Source organism: Mixophyes fleayi, chromosome 6, assembly GCF_038048845.1.
Source record: "Mixophyes fleayi isolate aMixFle1 chromosome 6, aMixFle1.hap1, whole genome shotgun sequence".
Taxonomy (NCBI): domain Eukaryota; kingdom Metazoa; phylum Chordata; class Amphibia; order Anura; family Limnodynastidae; genus Mixophyes; species Mixophyes fleayi.
In genome coordinates, this window is record NC_134407.1 from 91400424 (window position 1) to 91420903 (window position 20480).

Consider the following 20480-nt stretch of genomic DNA (forward strand, 5'->3'; position numbering starts at 1 on the left):
TGAAGAAATAATTTTGTTTATCCGGTCACTTCTCCATAATAGATTTCTCTCTATGCTTACAGTATTTATGTCCTTGAGAATTATTCCAGATATAGGAACCCTCATACAAATACTTTTTTTGGCGCTGATCAATATCTCATGTTCATCTCAATAATATATTTAAGCTAATTATCAAGCAGAAAACAGATTAACTCTTCTTGGTAATTAGTTATGAATGAACTGAGCTTTTTTTCACTCAAATATCTGCATTTCATGTTTAAATTATTGATACCATGATACAATTTAGGTAAAATAGCTAACTAACAATGTTCTCCAGCAAATATGGAACCCATTCACCTGGGGAGAATTTTTTAAAACACAGAACCCTGTTTGATGAAATTCATGTACCACCATACTGGAGGTCGGTCTTTTGTGACATAGTTTATATGTTTTAAACTGTTCAACTGTTTGGTCTATGTCCATAGAAATGATGGACATTCCTCTGCTTTATAATAGCTTTCGGCATGGTTGCCTCTATATAGTACATGAGCATGATAAGCAAAATAAATTTCCCCTGCTGTATCTTCAATCTCAGATGTGTTTTCTTTTTAGATCAATCAGAATTATCTTCAGGGGTCCTTGTATATATCATATGTCAGCATATAACAGCAATAATAGACATCTTTACATTCAATCCACATGTAATAACACTAAACATTGTTTGAGGTACACAGACACCAGTATTATGATGTCCACCAGCTATAGACATTATCCCCTCATGCTGCATTAACGAGGATGGAAAAGGAAGTATATCACAGCATGAACAAAATAAACAACAAGGTGATGCTTGAAATGTACTACAGATGAAAAAAGATTTCCTGAGCAATTCCACTGAGAATTTTTCAGGACTATTCTAAATTCACAAAGCAAGCTTGCACCAAGAACGTTTACAGAACCACCAATAGCAGAATACACTATGGAAAAAAAAAAAGTTAACCCGTTCACTGCCACGGATGTAACTCTTAAGGCCCACACACTATCACTCCCATTTAGACATGGATGCAGGAGTTACATTTACGCAGCTACATATTGCAGCTGACTGATTGGTCACAGAGTGATTGCAACCACCATTACTGTTGAGGGGGAACTATGGTCCTCTGCTCTTCTCAAGTTCAAGGTTTAGTGAACCCAGAAATGTGAAAACACATACACATTTATGTTTGTGAGCTCTGTCCATGGCCCCTGGTTCATGTCCTGGGATTGAAAGGAAGACCTTCTAGTTACTCGATCATTCTTTGAGCCACTAAATAATGCTGCCTCTAGGTCACCCACGTGGGGGGCTAGCTGGTTTTGCCCCACAGTAACATGAAATTCCAGAGTGAGTTCACCCTCTGGGAGTAAAATAATTATTCCCTGGGCTCATCACAGAGCATTAATAGCCAAACTCGCATTAATACATGGGAGGCAGAGGCCCGCAAACATTAAAAAAAAACCCACTAAGGTTCAAATATTTACAATCGCTAGAAAAGACCTCCCAAGTGTCTCAACTTTGGCTTAACAGTCCAGATTATCAGACCTCAAGGGGGCAAGGATTATACGAAAGTGGGTGGAGTTTTACAACAATGGACATTTCTGTGCGGAAAGGGGCAAGGTTTGGGCAGGTCTGTGAAGGGGCTTATTTTTGGCTCAATTTCGCAAGTCTAACAGTTGGAAGGTATGCTATAAGCATGAAGCTGCAGATCAAATGTCGGAGCATAATTTTAGAGTAATTGTAATTGTGTGAAAGTAGCAAAGGATGGGATTATGGTTTCTGTTTATGACTTTTCATGCTTTTGAGTGAGGTTGTTTCGCTGGGGTTTACAGTTTTAAAACTAGACATACATATTATTTATGAACACTACCACGTTTTAACTTAACATGATCATATCATAACGTAACATGTGCCTTATACTAACTCTCTTGTATATAAATCTCTAATACAATCATCTAATAGAATCAAAATCTTTATGTATGTGGTGTAATCTTTTAAATAAATCATATTAGTTCCATTGCCTTATTGTGAGGAAAACATATCTACCATGTGTATATGCAAGGTGGCAATTAGATGAGTGTCTATGTGAAATATGGAGGAAGAAGAGAGTTAAGTTGAAATAAGTTAAAACAACATTTCAGACTTCTTTTTTTAATGTGACTTGTTAAACATGAACTCTATTAAATTGGTCGGTGACTTGGGTATTGAAGATGGGACTTTTCAAGCACAGATTCTACCTTTGAAAGTTTTGTGCCTTTTGTTAAAGCATCTCGGCTATTTATTTCCATCATGCACAATTCTCCTTAATGTCATTCTTTCAGTTTTTCTCTAACCACAGTGTACAAGTCTGACATCCTCCACTTGCATTGAGTTTCAACAAATTTATCTTGAAATACAGAGCAGAATTGTATATATATACATGTTCTAATGCAGATTCCCTTTGTCCAAAGAAGCTTACACTCTAATTGTCAGTCCCTGTTTCCAAGATGAACAAAGGGGATCATTTAATAGAATGGGCTGGGCAGCACGGTGGCGTAGTGGTTAGCACTTCTGCCTCACAGCACTGGGGTCATGAGTTCAATTCCCGTCCATGGCCTTATCTGTGTGGAGTTTGTATGTTCTCCCCATGTTTGCGTGGGTTTCCTCCGGGTGCTCCGGTTTCCTCCCACACTCCAAAAACATACTGGTAGGTTAATTGGCTGCTATCAAAATTGACCCTAGTCTCTCTCTCTCTCTCTCTCTCTCTCTCTCTCTCTCTGTCTGTCTGTGTGTGTTAGGGAATTTAGACTGTAAGCTCCAATGGGGCAGGGACTGATGTGAATGAGTTCTCTGTACAGCGCTGCGGAATCAGTGGCGCTATATAAATAAATGATGATGATGATGATGATGATGATAGAATGGTGCTACGTGCACAAATGTGCTGGTGCAATAGAAACCAAGTAGGTTCTAGCAGACTAGTCCCATCAGAAGAAAAAATCCCACCTGATTGGTTGCTATTCACCAAGTAATCATATTATTAAATAAGTCCCAAAGTAATTTGACCAGTACAAAAAGCTCGCACTGCGATTTGAACTAGAGATGTTCACTGACCCCCATGTTTTGGTTTTGGTTTTGGTTTTGTATCTGGATTAACTTCATTTTTTAGTTTTGGTTTTGGTCTTGGCAAAACTGCCCTCGCGTGTTTTGGGTTTGGATCCCTATTTTTTTTGTAAAATCCATATTTGTTTTGTTCCTACATTATTATTAACCTAATTAACATTAATTTCCAGTTATTTCCAGTCAATTTTTATCAAGTGACAAGAATACTGCTACCCCTCCTGTTTCTGTATGAGCAATGGCACTGAGCAGTGGCACTAGAGACTGGACAGTGACAAGAACACTGCTATCCTATTTTTTTGTGAGCAATTGCACTGAGCAATGGCACTGGAGAATGGAGAGTGACAAGGACACTGCTACCCCTGTTTCTGTGTGAGCAATGGCGCTGGATCTCCTGGGGAGACAGGTACTTATGGAATCCAAAACCCTAGAGATCAGACAATGCAATAATGATGTTTTGCCTTGATACAGATCCGAGGATGCGCAAAAGTACCGAGCCGGCTCGCGAGCTTACTCAGATCCCCTAAGTTCAGGTGGGTTCGGTTGTCAGAAAACCGAGCCCGAGCATCTCTAATTTGAACAAAGTTCTACAACAGGGCTTTCAACATATTTGTCTTACTGTCAGTTCAATTAACCATTGAGGTACTCATAGCTTGCACTGGCTTCTCTTGGAACAATCCCATAATTATTCCGTCTAGGCTCTGAAGTCCCAACCACATAATATACCGTGTGCATAGGAAAACCATCCCCTCTCTGAGAGAAAACTGGTAGGAATTTTATCTACACACATGATCTCACAAAAAGGCTGGTATCTTTTGCTTGGTAAGCTAAGCAAGTATTCATCCATTTGTTATGGTAATTTGACTAGTAAGAGCTAGGGCTTTAAAGCTCCATGAGGCTAGGTGAGAATCTCATCATAGATTGCACCATCCTCGGGGTGGCAGAGATGAGACTCTGTTCCCAACCGCGACTCCCAGACCACACCAAGACACTAAGGGATGCGGCAACAGAGAAGTCATCATATCATGGGTGCAAAGGGCAACAGGGGCTGAGACCGGAAGACCAATTTGGAGTGGGTCAGTCCCAGAAGCAGACACACCAGGAACTAAATAAGAGACCACAGAGGACATGTCGGCAGCCAGCAAAACTCCATAGCCAGCCAGGAAATGCTGAGACAGCACAACCAACAGAATAGGGCGAGGCCGATTGGGAGGGTGTAAAACCCATCGCAATTGGGTAATAACCATGGACTGAAGACAGGGTGGAAGGGACGGGTAACATGACAGAAAATGGGGGGTGCGATGGGAGGGGACGAGCTGCCCATCAAGCAGGACAGGCTGTCCCAGTCAAAACTGGGGATGGCCGCAGTGATAGGGGGGACTATGCCATCAGATTCCACCTGAGGGAAGTCAGAAGTGGGTGGTGAAGGGTGACCAAGTATCACATGGGAGGACGGTATACCCACGTGATACTTAGTGATACCCGGTATATCATTATCCCCCAAGTGAGGCCGTGGCAGGGTGGAGGTGGGCAAAAGCACTGTGGGAAGGTCATCAGGGGCAGGGGAAGAATGGAAGCAAGACAACAGAGGGGGCCTGCAGTGGCTGATGCAAGGAAAATAAAGGGGGTGCAGGGGCAGGACAAGATAACCCAGGACTAAGGAGAGTAGGGGAGAAGGGAGATGAGTCTGTGGGGGGGGGGGCAGAGGCAGGGACAAAATGGAGGCTCCAGTCCACTGGGAGGGGACGCCCATCAACTGGGTACTAAATGCAGGGGAAATGGGGGAGACAGCAGCCGTGGAAGTTCCAGCAGCAGGCTTTTGCAGGGAGGAATGAGAAAAAGAATCCCTTATGCAGAGACATAGCAATGCTGCAGTAACAGCAATAGCAGGTGGGGGCAAGACATCTAAAGCACTTGCAGTGTAGGGATGAGACTGCATCGTGGGTGGCAGAGAGGAGGGGGGCAGAAACTGGGGGGCCGTAGGCCTGTCATCCTCTACCACAACCTACACCGGGGAAGGGGATGCCACATGTGTCATAGTGCTGGCAAGTGGAGAGTGATAGAGATGTTGCGTGCTCCCAGCTCACTTGCCAGCAGAGGGTGAGGGGAAGGTAGGCAGTGGTGTGGCCTGGGAGTAGGCACAGCATGGCCTAGAGGAGAGGGTCCCGCAGAAGTCTCAGTGTGTTAGTAGGGATGCACACACTCCCTGTTAAAGCATGTCTGGCACCTGAAAAGAAGGGGCAAGAAAATAAAAATAAAAAAAGGGGTGGGGGCACATGAAATGTGGAGGTCAAGGAAAGAGGAGAAAAAAGGAGGAAAAGAGAATATGACAGGGCAAAACAGGGCAGACACAAGGAGGAATAAAAGCTGGAAGGAAAGCAAACAAAAAGCAAAGTGTCAGAAGACAGAAAATATCAAATGTCAATCACAAAAAATTACAGGTGTGATACTCCCAGCAGGCTGCTTACCAGAAATTTCCAGTGACAAGTGAGTGAGACCAGCCTATTCCTATGTTTATAAAACCCCCTCAGCTCAGGCCATCCCCCAAACACCTAACTGATTGGCAGGCCAACTATAACAACAGACCTATTAACTCTTCCAGTGCTCAACTTTTCCTTTTTTTTTTAATAAAACCTGGGTGTTTATATGCCCTCAGTCCAAAACCTACCCTCTGTTATCCATCTGGGAGTGCACAGGTTTTTGAGTTACACCTCTGTAATGCTAATAAAGAAAATCCCAGGGTCACTCAGTAGTCTCTTTCTCGCTAATGTTTATTATGGATTCCTGCATCATTGTCACTTATTCTATAATTGACACCAGCCTGTAGAGTTAGAACCTCCATGATGGTGGTTTTCATACTAATAAACCAAGCAGGTATAATTAAAGAGGATTTCCTCCTTCAGGCGACATTGACTTATCGGTTTGTACAAGTATAAATTAATACTAACTTTTACAGTAGAATTGGACATGAAAGATTTAAATTAATTTGGAAGAAGTTACTCAATTTGTGCTATATAGCATATGCAGTGCACTATTATTGTCCTGAAAACAATATAAAAGAAACTCACAAATAATTCAAGTAGAGATCGAACATTAACAATTGGAGGAATGGATCGGGATCTGAGTGCAAGACATGTGCTTGTGCAAAGTCATATCTACGTACTGCTTATACAGTCTGTCTCCCATATTAGAGCAACTTTCCCAAGAGACTGTACTTTAACTGTCCCTCATAGTCAGGGCTGCCAAGAAGAATTCAGGGCCCGGGTACAACAAATTCATGGGGCCCCCCTCATATTCAAGTAAGACCCAAAATTTTTTTGCGCCGCCTTACGGCGGCGCAAAAAAAATTAGGTGTATGGTCATACATTCAGGGGCGTGGCTAGCCAAATGGCGGTGCAAAAATTTTGGGAGGTGTGGTCATGCATTTGGGGGCGTGGCAAACGTGCCATTGGGGCATGGCTAACATAAAAACCACTAGGCTCTCAATTCGCCAGAGCATCACATATGTTCAAGCACTCCTGACTTTCAGGACATCTACCACCACAGTGTAGTATACAAACAATGCAGTGTGTACACAAACAGTTCAGTCTTGGCCTACACCTTACATTGGACACAACATTCACCAAAAATTGGTATTGTCCTTACTAGAATCACAACATTTCACACACTGTGCTGCTCTCTCCTACCTGTTCTTCTCACTTTCTCCACCTGTGGCTGCTGCTTTCTTTTGTTGCGGCTTGTCCGGATCCAGGAATGTTGAAGGACCTATTTTGAAAAAAAAATGGCTACATTTAGAAAATTACAGCCAGCCCCGGCCTTAAATCAATAGCACTCACGATTAATAATTAGGCCTTCCTCCAGCCCCAACATTAAAATAATAGTATTCACATTTAATAAATAAACCTATTTCACTTCCTGCAAACAGCCCCAGCAATACCTATTTCCCGCAACCATCACTGCCATTAAATAACTCATAGTCACATTTAATAAATAGACCTCATTCTCCCTAAACTCACCCCAAGATTCAATAGCCCCCAAACCACCCCATCTTAAATTAATAGTCCCTACTATTAAATTGCCTCACCATCACCCTACAAACAAAATAGCGCCCATTAATTAGCCGCCACCTACCGCACACACACTACATTGCAACAAGCCCCATCACAACTACACTGCGACCTCCATGCTGCTTTCCCCCCTTTTTATTCACTCTGTGCCTCTCTCCCCTTTTTTTTAACTCTGTGCCTCATTGCACCTTTTTTTCCTCTGTGCCTCTCTGCCCCTGTTTTCCTCTGTGCCCCTCTGCAGTTTTCCTCTGTGCCCCTCTGCCCCTGTTTTCCTCTGTGCCTCTCTGCCCCTGTTTTCCTCTGTGCCTCTCTGCCCTGTTTTCCTCTGTGCCTCTCTGCCTCTCTGCCCCTGTATTCCTCTTTGCCTCTCTGCCCCTGTATTCCTCTTTGCCTCTCTGCCCCTGTATTCCTCTGTGCCTCTCTGCCCCTGTATTCCTCTGTGCCTCTCTGCCCCTGTATTCCTCTGTGCCTCTCTGCCCCTGTTTTCCTCTGTGCCTCTCTGCCCCTGTTTTCCTCTGTGCCTCTCTGCCCCTGTTTTCCTCTGTGCCTCTCTGCCCCTGTATTCCTCTGTGCCTCTCTGCCCCTGTATTCCTCTGTGCCTCTCTGCCACTGTATTCCTCTGTGCCTCTCTGCCCCTGTTTTCCTCTGTGCCTCTTTGCCTCTGTTTTCCTCTGTGCCTCTCTGTCCTTGTATACCTCTGTGCCTCTCTGCCCCTTTTTTATAGTACTGTCCCTCTGTTTTCCCCCTTGCCTCTCAGTTTCTTTCCTTACCTCTTGTAAGCTTCTTTCTTTTCTTCTCTTCTGTCTTCTCCTCTTTCTTTTGCCTTGGTCTTGTCTGGCTGCGGCGCTCCTCACTGACTGACTGTCGGGCGTGACTTGATGACGTCATGCCCGACAGTCAGTGTGAATGGAGAAGACAGGAAAGGAGGGACGCGGCGCCGCGGTCACGTGAGTATTGATTTTTTTATTATTTTTTTTTTATTATTTCTTATAGCTCCCCCACCAACGGACCACCCCCCGGGAAAAAAAAAATATATATATATATTTTTAAAAACCGCAAGATACAAAAAATTTTTTACAAAATAAAATAAAAAAAAAATTTCAGCGAGGGCCCGGCCCGGGCCCCCTGGCATGGCCGGGCCCGGGTAAAATGTACCCGCTCCCCCCCCCTCTCGGCGGCCCTGCTCATAGTGCAATTAGAGAAATCTGAAATGCAGACGCAAAATTGCTGTATATCATTCATGTTTCAGGTCTGTCACATTTAGGCTTTCAATTACACTGCTGTGCCACGTGCACATCAATTTAGCTACCACTGGAAAAACAAAACAAAACTGAATTTGGCTTTCAATTGAAAAGAAAACAGTTCACATGTCTACCTCCTGCGATCCTGATCTTCCCTTATACTTACTCCTGGGTCCTCAACAAACCCATTCCTCACTAGGCTGTTTTGGTGTGGGGATCTTCCAGGCAACTGGAAACCCCCATACGTGCACACCTGCTGTATAAAATTAAAGAAAATCAAAGATTATGCTTTTAAACAGTAATATCAATAATGGCAGCTAGTAATGCGGTCCTGTCTAGATCAACAGATTTTGAAAGTTAGCTTGAGACATGAAGCTAGTGTATTGTGAATCACCCATATCAAGTGATTTAATGCAAAATTGGATGGCACCATATAATTTACCTGAAAGCTGAGGCAGCAGTGTCCGACTGTACTCTTAAACTCTCATGCTCTACACATACTGCACCTGCTTGTAGATCATGTGTGAAGCTTCAAAGATAGTTGGGAGAAGAAGTGGCAGTATGTCACACCAACCAACTTGACCACTGTGTATGTGTGTGCGTGTATGGACGTGTGTGTGTGTGTGTGTGTGTATATATATATATATATATATATATATATATATATATATATATATATATATATATATATATATATATTATAGTGACAACGGGAGGAGTTTGCTGCAGGCTTGTCAGAAATGAGATTTGGCTAGCAATCAGCAGACAGAGTTGCAAATTTGTATAGCAGTGCACCTGGTTTAAAGATTTGTGTGACAAAATAATAGTATAGTATCTGGTTTAGCTTACATGATTTGACAGTATCTTTTCCCACAGCTACTGTAGACAGACCTCTAGTAAACTGATGAGAACTCCTTTTTAAAGAGAAGGTAGGAGTATCACCTGACCATGAAGCCAGGGCTGTGGGAGGAGTATCAATTATAAAACCTTGTCTGTTTCTTTGTTCAGGGTGACCAATGGTGAATAAGTTGGCCAGTGCCTTGAGAGGTGGTCTCTGGCCACACCTGTTGATTATTGAATTGAGGTGTTTCAGTCAGACCCATTGCCAGAGGTATTTAAAATCAAGCACCAAGCCTTGCAGTCTCCCTTAGCTCAGCGACTTCAAGCGTGGAACTGTGATAGGAAACCACATTTGCAAAAAGACGGTTTGTGAAATTTCATCCCTGCTGGATATGCCACGGTCAACTGTAAGTGATACTATGAGAAAAATGCATAAAATTGCAGAGCAGGGTCAACAACTGCTAAGGCACATGGTGCATATGCGTATAAGTCGCCAATGCTCTGCTGATTCCATAGCTGTAGAGTTCCAAACTTCATTAATGTAAGCACTAGCATTAATGTAAGCACAAAAACTGTGTGGTGGGAACTTAATGGAATGGGTTTCCATGGCTGAGCAGATGCATGCAATCCTCACATCACCAAGATCATCATCATCATCATCAACATTGATTTATATAGCACCAGCAAATTCCAAAGCGCTTTACAATTGGGAACAAATATTTATAAAACAATACTGGACAAAACATGCAGACAGAGAGGAAAGAGGGCCCTGCTCACAAGCTTACAATTTATGGGTAAATGGGAGTTTGAAACACAAGGGCACATGCTACATCATATTGCACATTGGACCAGCTAGAATGCAAAGGCAAAAGGTATTGAGTGGGCTGTGTGATCAGCCATGTTGGTCAGAGGGTTGTTGTCTTGTGTTAGCTGTGTAGAGGGTGGTAATAGGGTAACCTAAGGAGATTAAGATGCTGGATTAGGAATATCATAAGTTTTTCTGAAGAGGTGGGTTAATGCCAAGTGTCAGATGGAGTGGTGTAAAGCACACCGACACTGGACTGTGGAGCAGTGGAAACATTTTCTGTGCAGTGACAAATCACGCTTCATTGTTTGGCAGTCAGGTGAGCGAGTCTGGGTTTGGCGGATGCCGGGAGAACATTACCTGCCAGATTGCATTATGCCATCTGTGAAGTTTGGTGGAGGAGGGTTAATTGTATGAGGCCATTTTTCAGGGTTTGGGCTAGGCCTCTCTTCTTCAGTGAAGGGCAATCTTAATGCTCAGCATACCAAGTCATTTTGGACAATGCTATGTTTCCAACTTTGTAGCAACAGTTTGGGGAAGGCCCTTTTCTATTCCAACATGACTGTGCCCAGTGCACAGAGCAAGGTCTACAAAGACATGGTTTGATGAGTTCGGTGTGGAAGAAGTTGACCGGCCTGCACAGAACCCTGACCTCAACCCCATCGAACACCTTTGGGATGAACTGGAATGGAAATTGTGAGCAAGGCCTTCTCATTCAACAACTGTGCCTGACCTCATAAATGTTCTACAGAATGATTGGGCACAAATCCTCACTGAAACACTCCAGCATCTTGTGGAAAGCCTTCCAAGAAGAGTGGAAGCTGTTATTGCTGCAAAAGGAGGACCAACTCCATATTACAGTATATGTATTTGAACACAATGACATGGCAGCCCCTGTTGGTGTAATGGTCAAGTGTCTGAATACTTTTGTCCATAATTATATATATATATATATATATATATATATATATATATATATATATATATATATATATAAATACTAGCTTAAGTATTAAGTACCTGGCGCTGCCCTTGTTTAAATCTCCAAGTTATTATTTCTACCTGTCAACATTTTAAAAATAATTTGCAGCTTAGGAGCTCTTCCACTGGGTGGCTGCCCAGTGTCGTTTTTGATTTTATATTAAATATTATTCAAATTAATACAGTGAAAGGCTGTCAGGATTCACTAGGATGAGTGAGATCCTTCTGTTCTGCCTGGGATTGATGTTACTTCACCCAGAGGCGCGGAATCTAACAAAATGGAAGGTTTTCACCAGAGGTTCCCGCAAGGGAATTTGGGCTTGGCAGCTTCCACCCTGCAGGTCGCGGCCCTCTAGGGGAGTTCCCAGTGAACGGTGATAGAGAACCTAGTACAGAGAAGAATGTAGGCACTAGATAGTCACAAATGAGTAGGAGTACTAGGTGATGCTCAGTACTAGTCTACAGAGAGATAATAGGTGAGTTGCAGCAGTACACTTGGAGAGATGATAGCGATGATCTGCAGTAGTTACCACTAACGAGTGGAGCAGGTAATAGGTGAGTTGCAGCAATACATTTGGAAAGATGGTAGCGATGATCTGCAGTAGTTACCACTAACGAGTGGAGCAGGTAATAGGTGATTTGCAGCAGCACACTTGGAGAGATGGTAGTGATGATCTGCAGTAGTTACCACTAACGAGTGGAGCAGGTAATAGGTGAGTTGCAGCAATACACTTGGAGAGATGGTAGCGATGATCTGCAGTAGTTACCACTAACGAGTGGAGCAGGTAATAGGTGATTTGCAGCAGCACACTTGGAGAGATGGTAGTGATGATCTGCAGTAGTTACCACTAACGAGTGGAACAGGTAATAAGTGAGTTGCAGCAATACACTTGGAGAGATGGTAGCGATGATCTGCAGTAGTTACCACTAACGAGTGGAGCAGATAATAGGTGATTGCAGCAGCAGAGTGCATGAGCTGCTTCCAGGCCAGGAGTCTGGCAAGAAGGACCAGCACTGAGAGGTGCTCGGAGGAGCCTTATAAATGAGAGGTAACCAATGGAGGAGCGGGACAGGTGAACACAGGTGAGATGATTACCTGCGCATGTGCAGAGCTGATTGCTGGCCTGACAGCCAGGGAAGAAGCAGGGAATGAGGAATGAATGATATTCAGCTTACCGGGTGGCAGCCGTGGGTGAGTGGCATGTGACAAACGCCCAGAACAGGCTCCCCGGGTCAAACTTCTGCCCAGCATACACCAAAAGGTGGTCTGACTGGGACCTCAATCCCCTAGTATGTCTTCTGGGAGCCAATGTTACCAGTCTGTGAAGTTTTTGTCCAAATCCATACAGTGAAAGGCTCAGAACAGTCTCCCACGGGTCAAAGTTCTGCCCAGCGTACACCAATCAGAGGTCCAATCAGGACCCAAAACCTCGTAACACCTGGCCAAGATCCATCTGGACCACCTCAGGTTGGTTTCATCCCAATCGGTGCAGGGGTGCCGCAATGCATAACCGGACAGACAAACAAACCAAATCCATCCATTGGAAGGCCCAGAACAGGCTTCCTGGGTCAAAGTTCTAGCCAGCATACACCAATGGGATCTCCACCCCCTTATATGTCTTCTGGGATCCAATGTTACCAGTCTGTAAAATTTCATTCAATTCCATCCAGTGAAAGGCTGAGAACAGACTCCCCCGTGTCAAAGTTCTGCCCAGTGTACACCAATGGGGGTTCCGACTGGGACCCTAACCCGCTTAAATCCTGGTCAGGATACAACTGAACCCCTCTCATTGGTTTCATCCCAATCGGTGCAGGGGTTTCGAAGATATTCACCTACAAACAAACAAACACACTTCTTTTATTTATATAGATATAAAATAATTATTTAACTTGTCTAGAGGGAAAACCATCACTGTATGAGTGGATTTCAACAAGAGATTTACCATAAATAGCTGCTTATAGCTTTCTGAGTACACAATAGCATAGAGGAAGGTGAAAGAACAACAATGCTAGCCTGAAAATAGAAATGCTATGCACTGGTTGTGCTGTGAACTCAAAAAATAGAGGCATATGGTTTCTTTCTTGTTGGTTTAAATTTTCAAGCCTCTGCATTAGTGCATTGATTTTGAAGGTAAACAGTTCACGGAAATTATTGCCAAATAACAGGGAATGTGTTTTTACAAAAAAATAATACAGACTTAATGTTGAGTGCTGTGCCCAAAAATATGTTGCCTCTTTTTCATTTAGTTCATACACTGCTACTTTGAACAACTATATCACAATATACATTATCCCTTATAAGCAGTGGTGGAAGTGGGGGTGTATGCGAAGGCCACACCTTCTACTACTGTCTTCATTGTAAATCTATCAAATTCCATTCACTTACATTCCCATTACATTTTTTATGCCGTCACTTTTAAATGTCCTCTTTGTACATTGCTTCTAAGCATCTGTAATATAGGTTTTCCATCAGTGAAACCTTGGCTTAGAGAGATAACTGTCCTTTAGGACTCATTCACAATAATGTTTATCATCTGATGTACAAGAGCTTTATGCAGGACTTACTGATTGCATCTCTACTGCTTGTGCCCCATTCACATTATAGTGCATGTTAAAAAGAGCCAATAGATTAATGCTTCAAAAAGTACTCCTATTAAAGTTCCATTGAACATGCACTTTAGTGTAAACAGATATCTTTCTCTGTACTAGAGAATAGAATGGTTCTTAAGTCATTGTGCACTTTATAATCAGCAGAGATGTGGGGCCTGAGTCATTAAGGAGAGCAGTGCATAAAAAAGGAGTAACTTTGTACCTGGGCAAAACCATGTTGCATTGGGGGGAGGTAAATTTAAAATGTGGGGACAGATTTATTATTGGGGTAGGGCATGTCCTAGATCAACTTTAAATTTCAGTGTAAAAATTAGAGATGGTCACTGACCTCTGTGTTTTGGTTTTGGTTTTGGTTTTGTTTGGTTTTGTTTTGCAATTTTGTTAAAAAAATCAATGTTTTTGTGCATAAAATAACCTAATTTAGTGCTCCACCTGTTTCTTAGATAAGTAAGGTAATTCTAAAGCTAATAAATTAGGAAGAAAACAGTTTAATCCCTAGTAGGCCGTCCTTAATTCTCCACACAAACCTGGTTGTCCTCCTCTTTATCTTTGCCTATTGGCAATGCAGCCATCCACTTGTAGTTGAATAGAAAAAAAGCAGCCTGCATAGACTGTGGAATTAGAAAGTAAAAATAACTGGACCACGGTAGTTTGGTGGCTATCTATGACCCCCCCCCGCGCCCTCCACTTGTAGTTGAATAGAAAAAAAGCAGCCTGCATAGACTGTGGAATTAGAAAGTAAAAATAAATGGACCACGGTAGTTTGGTATCTGTCTGCATCAGACCCCCTCTCTACTAGGAGTAAAATAGTAAACTATTCAGCCGTTATAGAGTCTACAATATAAATAGAAATTGAGAAAGGCAATTTGGTATCTGTATGCATCATAATCATCAACATCATCATTAGTGTCCTCGTCGCCTACACAAATCTCCCCCTCATCCTCTTCTAATTCAAAAGTGGCATCCTCAATTGGTGTATCACCGACTACACTCGGGCTGTTAAGGCACACATCAGCAGAACTGCTGAAAGGACCCTTCTTTATGGGTACCCTGTCACTAACAGAATGCTCACGATTAGACATACCACTGGTGGATGGACTCTCCCCAGGGATTGGTGTCATTTCTGATTCAGAGCATACATTATCCTCTAATGCCTTACTGTTTTCTTGCAGCTCGGCTTTCACGCATAACAGTACTTGTGCACTAATTGTAGGCTCAGTAACATTTTATTGATCTGTCACTAATAGACAAAGGTGAAGGCCTCATTCTCTCTTTGCCACTGCATGTGTAGAATGGCATGTTGGCAAAAAAAATGTTATCGGCACTTAACTTTTCCTCAATTACACTTCTTTTTCGCTTCAACATGGTAAAAAATTTTTGGTGTGTGATTTTTTGACTGATTTCAAAAGACTGTGTAGTTTGACATCACCTTTCCCAAATGACGTACTGGGAACAGTACCATCAGGACTGGTGAGAGAACCTGGTTGCTGATTTTGCTCATATGTGGACTGCTTAGAATCCATTATGAGCCCAACGCACTTGTAGTACTACAAATTGTTTTAGATACTGCTGACAAATATGACTTTTGACAGCCACAAAAATTAATGCAAAAGAATGGGGGGCACCCCAAAAGCACTTGGGAGTGCTAAAAATTATATTTGAAGTCTGCTGACAGATAGTACTTTTGACAGCCAGAAATATTAATACAAAAGAATGGGGGGCACCCCAAAAGCACTTGGGAGTGCTAAAAATTATTTGGTAGATACTACTGACAAATATGACTTTTGACAACCAGAAATATTTATGCACAATTATGGGGGACACCCCAAAAGCACTGGGGAGTGCTAAAAATTATTTGGTAAATCTGCTGACAGATAATACTTTGGACAGCCAGAAATATTTATGCACAATTATGGGGGACACCCCAAAAGCACTTTGAGTGCCAAATATTGAAAAAAAAAAAAACTCCTCTATCCTCCTCTCTTCTCTAGCGATTTTTGTTAGCACAATTGGAATCAGAATATTGTATTCTCTGTCCCTGCTCTAATCAGCCTGTGACTACACCCTGCTCTCTCTCTCTGTCAAATGGCGATGGATTGCTATGGAGGCGTGTATTTATAATCTTCAAGTATCGCGAGAACTGAGCCCCGAGATCCGATGACGTCACGATGACGTTCGCCTCGATTTGGATTCCGAGCGGGCGGGAGAGTACCGAGCCTACTCGGCTCGGTACTCGGATAGCCAAAGTTCGGGTGGGTTCGGTTCTCGGGGAACCGAGCCCGCCCATCTCTAGTAAAAATAAAGCTATCAAGTATTTGTGTGCTAGATGAAAAAGCAGCCAGTATTTAATTTATGTGCAAAAAAATAAACTAATTTGCACCTCTTGCATTGTAACATGGTTTGTCCCACAGTACATTTACTCTTTTTTTTGCCTTACTTTCCTTAATGACTCAGGCCCGTAGTCTGTATGTGTGACAGCATCATACATCAAGTTGAATATAAAATCTAGTGTGAACTAGCCATCTGGTGTGTTAAACTAGGGTGTTTGCGCCTATTGCACTTGATTTTGATAAACTTGGTGATGTCTAGGAAGTCTGAATCTTTTCACTGCCCATTGGTAAGAACCATACAGTCTGACAAATTGAGCAGGACAATTCAATAAATGGATTCCTACTCAGTGCATCATGTGTGTGAAGCAAACCAAAAGCACTTATTATGTGATTGTTTTTATACACATTTTTATAAATAGTGGTCCCTAAACTTGATCTCTGCCCTAGGCCCCATCTTGTCTTACAACATTTCTGTTCCATATTTCAATAACGCACATTGAAGCAGCTTTATCTATTTTCCACAGGGTCATTCACTAGAGCTTTTTTTTATAAAAAAAAAAAAAAGGAAAATGCAGAAAGGAAATCTAGGCAAAAAAGGATAATTATTTTATTCTGTAGCAGTGATCTGGCCATCATAACATATCACACCACTGATAAATTCCACAGGGTGGAAAAAAGTTTTAATAGTAAACATCAAGGTAAAAGCCCTCCCATTACTATAGGTTGAATATTTATTATTTCATATAAATTTTGCCATATGTCTTTCCTGTTAATAATATGTAATGAATTTCAGATTCATCATTCCATTTGCAGTATAAATTTTCTCCTTTCTTTCCATAAAAGCAGAAATCAGCTGGAATTTGAAGGGATTTGATTTCAGCCATATACACATAAACTGTAGTCTAGAATTACGGTTTGAGAATGGTTTCCATTTTGACCATATGCATGGAAAACATGTAGATGTGTGAATTTCTTTGTGTTGCACCCTGACAAGTCTGCATTCTGCATGTGGTTGCTTTCTGTAATAAAGATTTCTAGCACTTAAGATTTTATAGGAAAGTCTATTATTCATCTTATTAAAAATGTAGGAAGTACTGAGGTGGGAGTCTTGTCCGGGACATTTAAACCATATCAAACTGATTTATAGCTTTTACTTCTTCAGTATCAGTGTGGGATCCAGAGCAGGGCAAAGGGAACACTTATCCTTTATCCTTTTCAGGTCATTGGATTTATCCATAATACTGTGTAGGTTCCATTTAGCCATAATTATTTTAGAATGCTCGCTGTACCTTTCCAGTGGGCATAGTCAGAACAACCTGTAGCAAATCATATCATTAAAGAGCATCACAGAGTTATTTAGGAGATTAGTGTTCTGAAATTTTGGGAGGCAGTGACCTGTTCAGTCATGTGATTGTGTAGGGATGGACAGTGATGCATGTGACAAGTAAAGTCTTATAAGCCGCCTAGCAGTTGATCCGAAGTTTTCTTTGTATTTTGTCCCCTGACAACCGTTGTTCACCAACCCATAACCAAGAAATAACAACACAGGAGATTTGCTTGACAAAGGAATGTCCTAAAATGTATTGAATTAAATTAATTTAGTGGTGTCGATGAAAGCATAGACCAATTAGTTTGCTGTCATTATTAACATCAAAAGGGTGCGACGAATTCCACTAATGCTTCTAGGCTCTGGAGCCCCATCCCTCATTTGGCTCAGTAGCTGGGACCGACTGCACAGATAGTGCCTCATAATTTCCCCAGAGGGGAAAAGTGACGATTGTGTACTATTGTTATTTTCCCTTAATATTCATGTATGACAAAGTCTATTTTATGTAACCTTGTAATGTAATCTCAACATGTTTTTTGCTAAATTACATGAGTCTGAACCTATGCAAGTGTCAATAATCCTTTGAAATTAGCCAGACCCAGGGATAGATAAGTATCTCTGCAGAGATTTTTATTTGCAGTGTGTGTGGACCTGAGCAGCCAAGCAGAAAGAGCAGATTTGAGAATTCTGGTTCTGTGAACATTCTAGATCTCAGGACAGCTCGGTGTCATTTTGGGAATCAATCTGACTTAATTGAAAATATAATTCCTAAAGTGGGGGTGAAGAGGCATGTAAAAAGGTTTAAAATCTTCTGCTTTATACATTATAGTGTGCATTTTCATCAGGGAGTCTATCAAAACTGAAATATTCCATATTTCTCAATTGTGCTCCCTTACACACACCAAGGTTTAACTAGTAAGTAGTGACTCTGGTTTTATTTCCTATTTTATTTCTGAAACTTATTGTATGTCTTGTTAATAACTTTTTTGTAACTAAGGCTTGGAAACATTTTTCGGATTAAAATAAGTTTAATCTATCGTATTCTTCGTGATTCTTTGTAAACTTACGAAGCTCAGTGAGGCTCTTGCTACATGTGTATGTGATTTAAGTGTGAAATATTAATAAGTGGTTTTGGTGAATGTAAGGACACCATTCTAAATCCTTTGTGGTGGCAGAAAAGGTGTATTCATTGCTAAGTGAGGTGACGCCAGTCACGGCCAGCTGTTCAGATGGCTGTTTCTGAGACAGGCTGTGCGTTCGTGACAGGAAGTGTTACTAACAATAGAGCCTTCTGAAAAAAAAGCATGTTAAAACACAACTCAAGGACTGCACAATATACTAGGGAATGGGTGGGAAGTACAATTTCCAGTGATAAGAGTCAGAACTTGTTATTCCTGACCATGTCCTTAGCTCTGTGGGGTTTGAATGTTCTCACTGAGTTTGCTCCGGTTTTCCTCCCACACTCCAAAAATATACTAGTAGGTTAATTAGCTGCTATTAAATTGACTCTAGTCTCTCTGTCTGTGTGTATTAGGAAATTTAGATTGTAATCTCCAATGGGGGCAGGGACTGATGTGAGTGTGTTCTCTGTACAGCACTGCAGAGTTAGTCACATTATATAAATAGCTGCTGATGAAGGCTTTAATTTATTTAAATTATTGGTGTCCCAGACCCACCTCCATATACTTTTGTCAGTCCCTGGCAATCACACCCTACCTTAAACCTTAACTCTTACATGACCCAAATGCAGGATTTCCACCATATGTCTTCAGGCCAATAATAGCCCTCAATTAGTTTAATGTGAGGAGGGGAATAGAGTGAAGAAGGAAGCCACAGACTGTTAGTGCAATGAACATAGTCCCAACATTGTATTAAAAATCCATGCATTTTCTTTACCAATTATGGTCATTTCCATTTGGTTTGTATTTTAAAAGTAAACAGTTGTCTTGCATTTCTTTAATTATAGAGAGTTGCAGTGTATGATGAATTGTCTTTTTAGATGCATATGGATAAACCTGCTGTATATTAAAATAAAATAATTGTGATTCAGCTGGACAGACAGTTCACTTTTTAGATTATAAATGTACATAAATGTTATTTTTTGTATTTTTAAATGAAAATTTAAGTTGTGTTTACATTCATTAACAGAACAATCATTGATTGAATATGCATGATAAGAACATTATCTGTTACAAACCAGCAGGTTCTGTAGGTATATGTGCTGCTATGTTTTTATTATTGTCAACGACTAAACCTTTTTATAGACAGAAGTAGGATTCATGAATTGTAATGTGTTTTTTCAGGTACTATTTTGCATTGGAAGAAAACTCTACACCTCATTTCTCGGTCACTGTGACTCCCTGTGATGTACCAATTGAATGGAGTATCCTACACTATAAGGCATCACATGCATTCTATAGAAAAACAGCAGGTATTAATATACTAGTATCTTAAAGACACTTTTTGCAGAATGTTTTAACCTGTTGTATTCGCTCACTTATTTTTGTATAAACAGCATGTCTAAAGTGTTGTTCCCAATGATTAAAAAGGTCATTTCTACTATTGGAAATATCCTTTTAAAAATGAATAAACCGTAACCCTCTCACAAGGTGTACTTGAAAAGCTTAGGCCATAGCAAATAAAGACATTGGGCCTGATTCATTAGCCTGATTCATTATCTGTCTTTTTTTGCTTATCTTAAGCAAATCCACTCTGTGCATGCTCTGAAAAGGGAGATAAGAAGAAAAATCCACTGCATAAGTGAAAACTTTCTTAAATTAAGATGAAAATCCATCTTAACTTCACTCTTATCTCTCCGTTTCTTCTTAAAATAAGCATCTTAACTTTTGCACAAGATAAGATCACTAATGAATCAGGCACCTGATGTGCACAGCAGTTTAGAAAAAAGTGAGCTGTTGGGCCTACCCCCTCGCCATGTAATTAAGGGGTAAATATATCAAACCTTCTAAAAAGGAAAAGTGGAGGTTTTGCCCATAGTTTCTAATCACATTCTAGCTATCATTTTCTATATAGATAAATGAAAGTTAGAAGTTGATTGGTTGCTATGGGCAACACCTCTATTTTTCCTTTTTAGAAAGTTTGATACATCTACCCCTAGGACTCATAGTAAAACTGCTATCCAACTGCTATAATAAGAAATGATATGTGTAAAA

The 20480-nt window shown here is 41.3% G+C and overlaps 1 protein-coding gene across 1 annotated transcript in view; it reads left to right on the forward strand.

Annotated features, from left to right (window-relative positions):
• Window positions 1-20480, forward strand: part of LOC142161431 (protein NDNF-like) — a 29326-nt gene that overhangs the window by 5003 nt on the left and 3843 nt on the right. The window contains exon 3 of the mRNA XM_075217034.1: window positions 19611-19738. Within this exon, the coding sequence (XP_075073135.1) occupies window positions 19611-19738 (128 nt within the window). The remainder of the gene's footprint in view (window positions 1-19610; window positions 19739-20480) is intronic.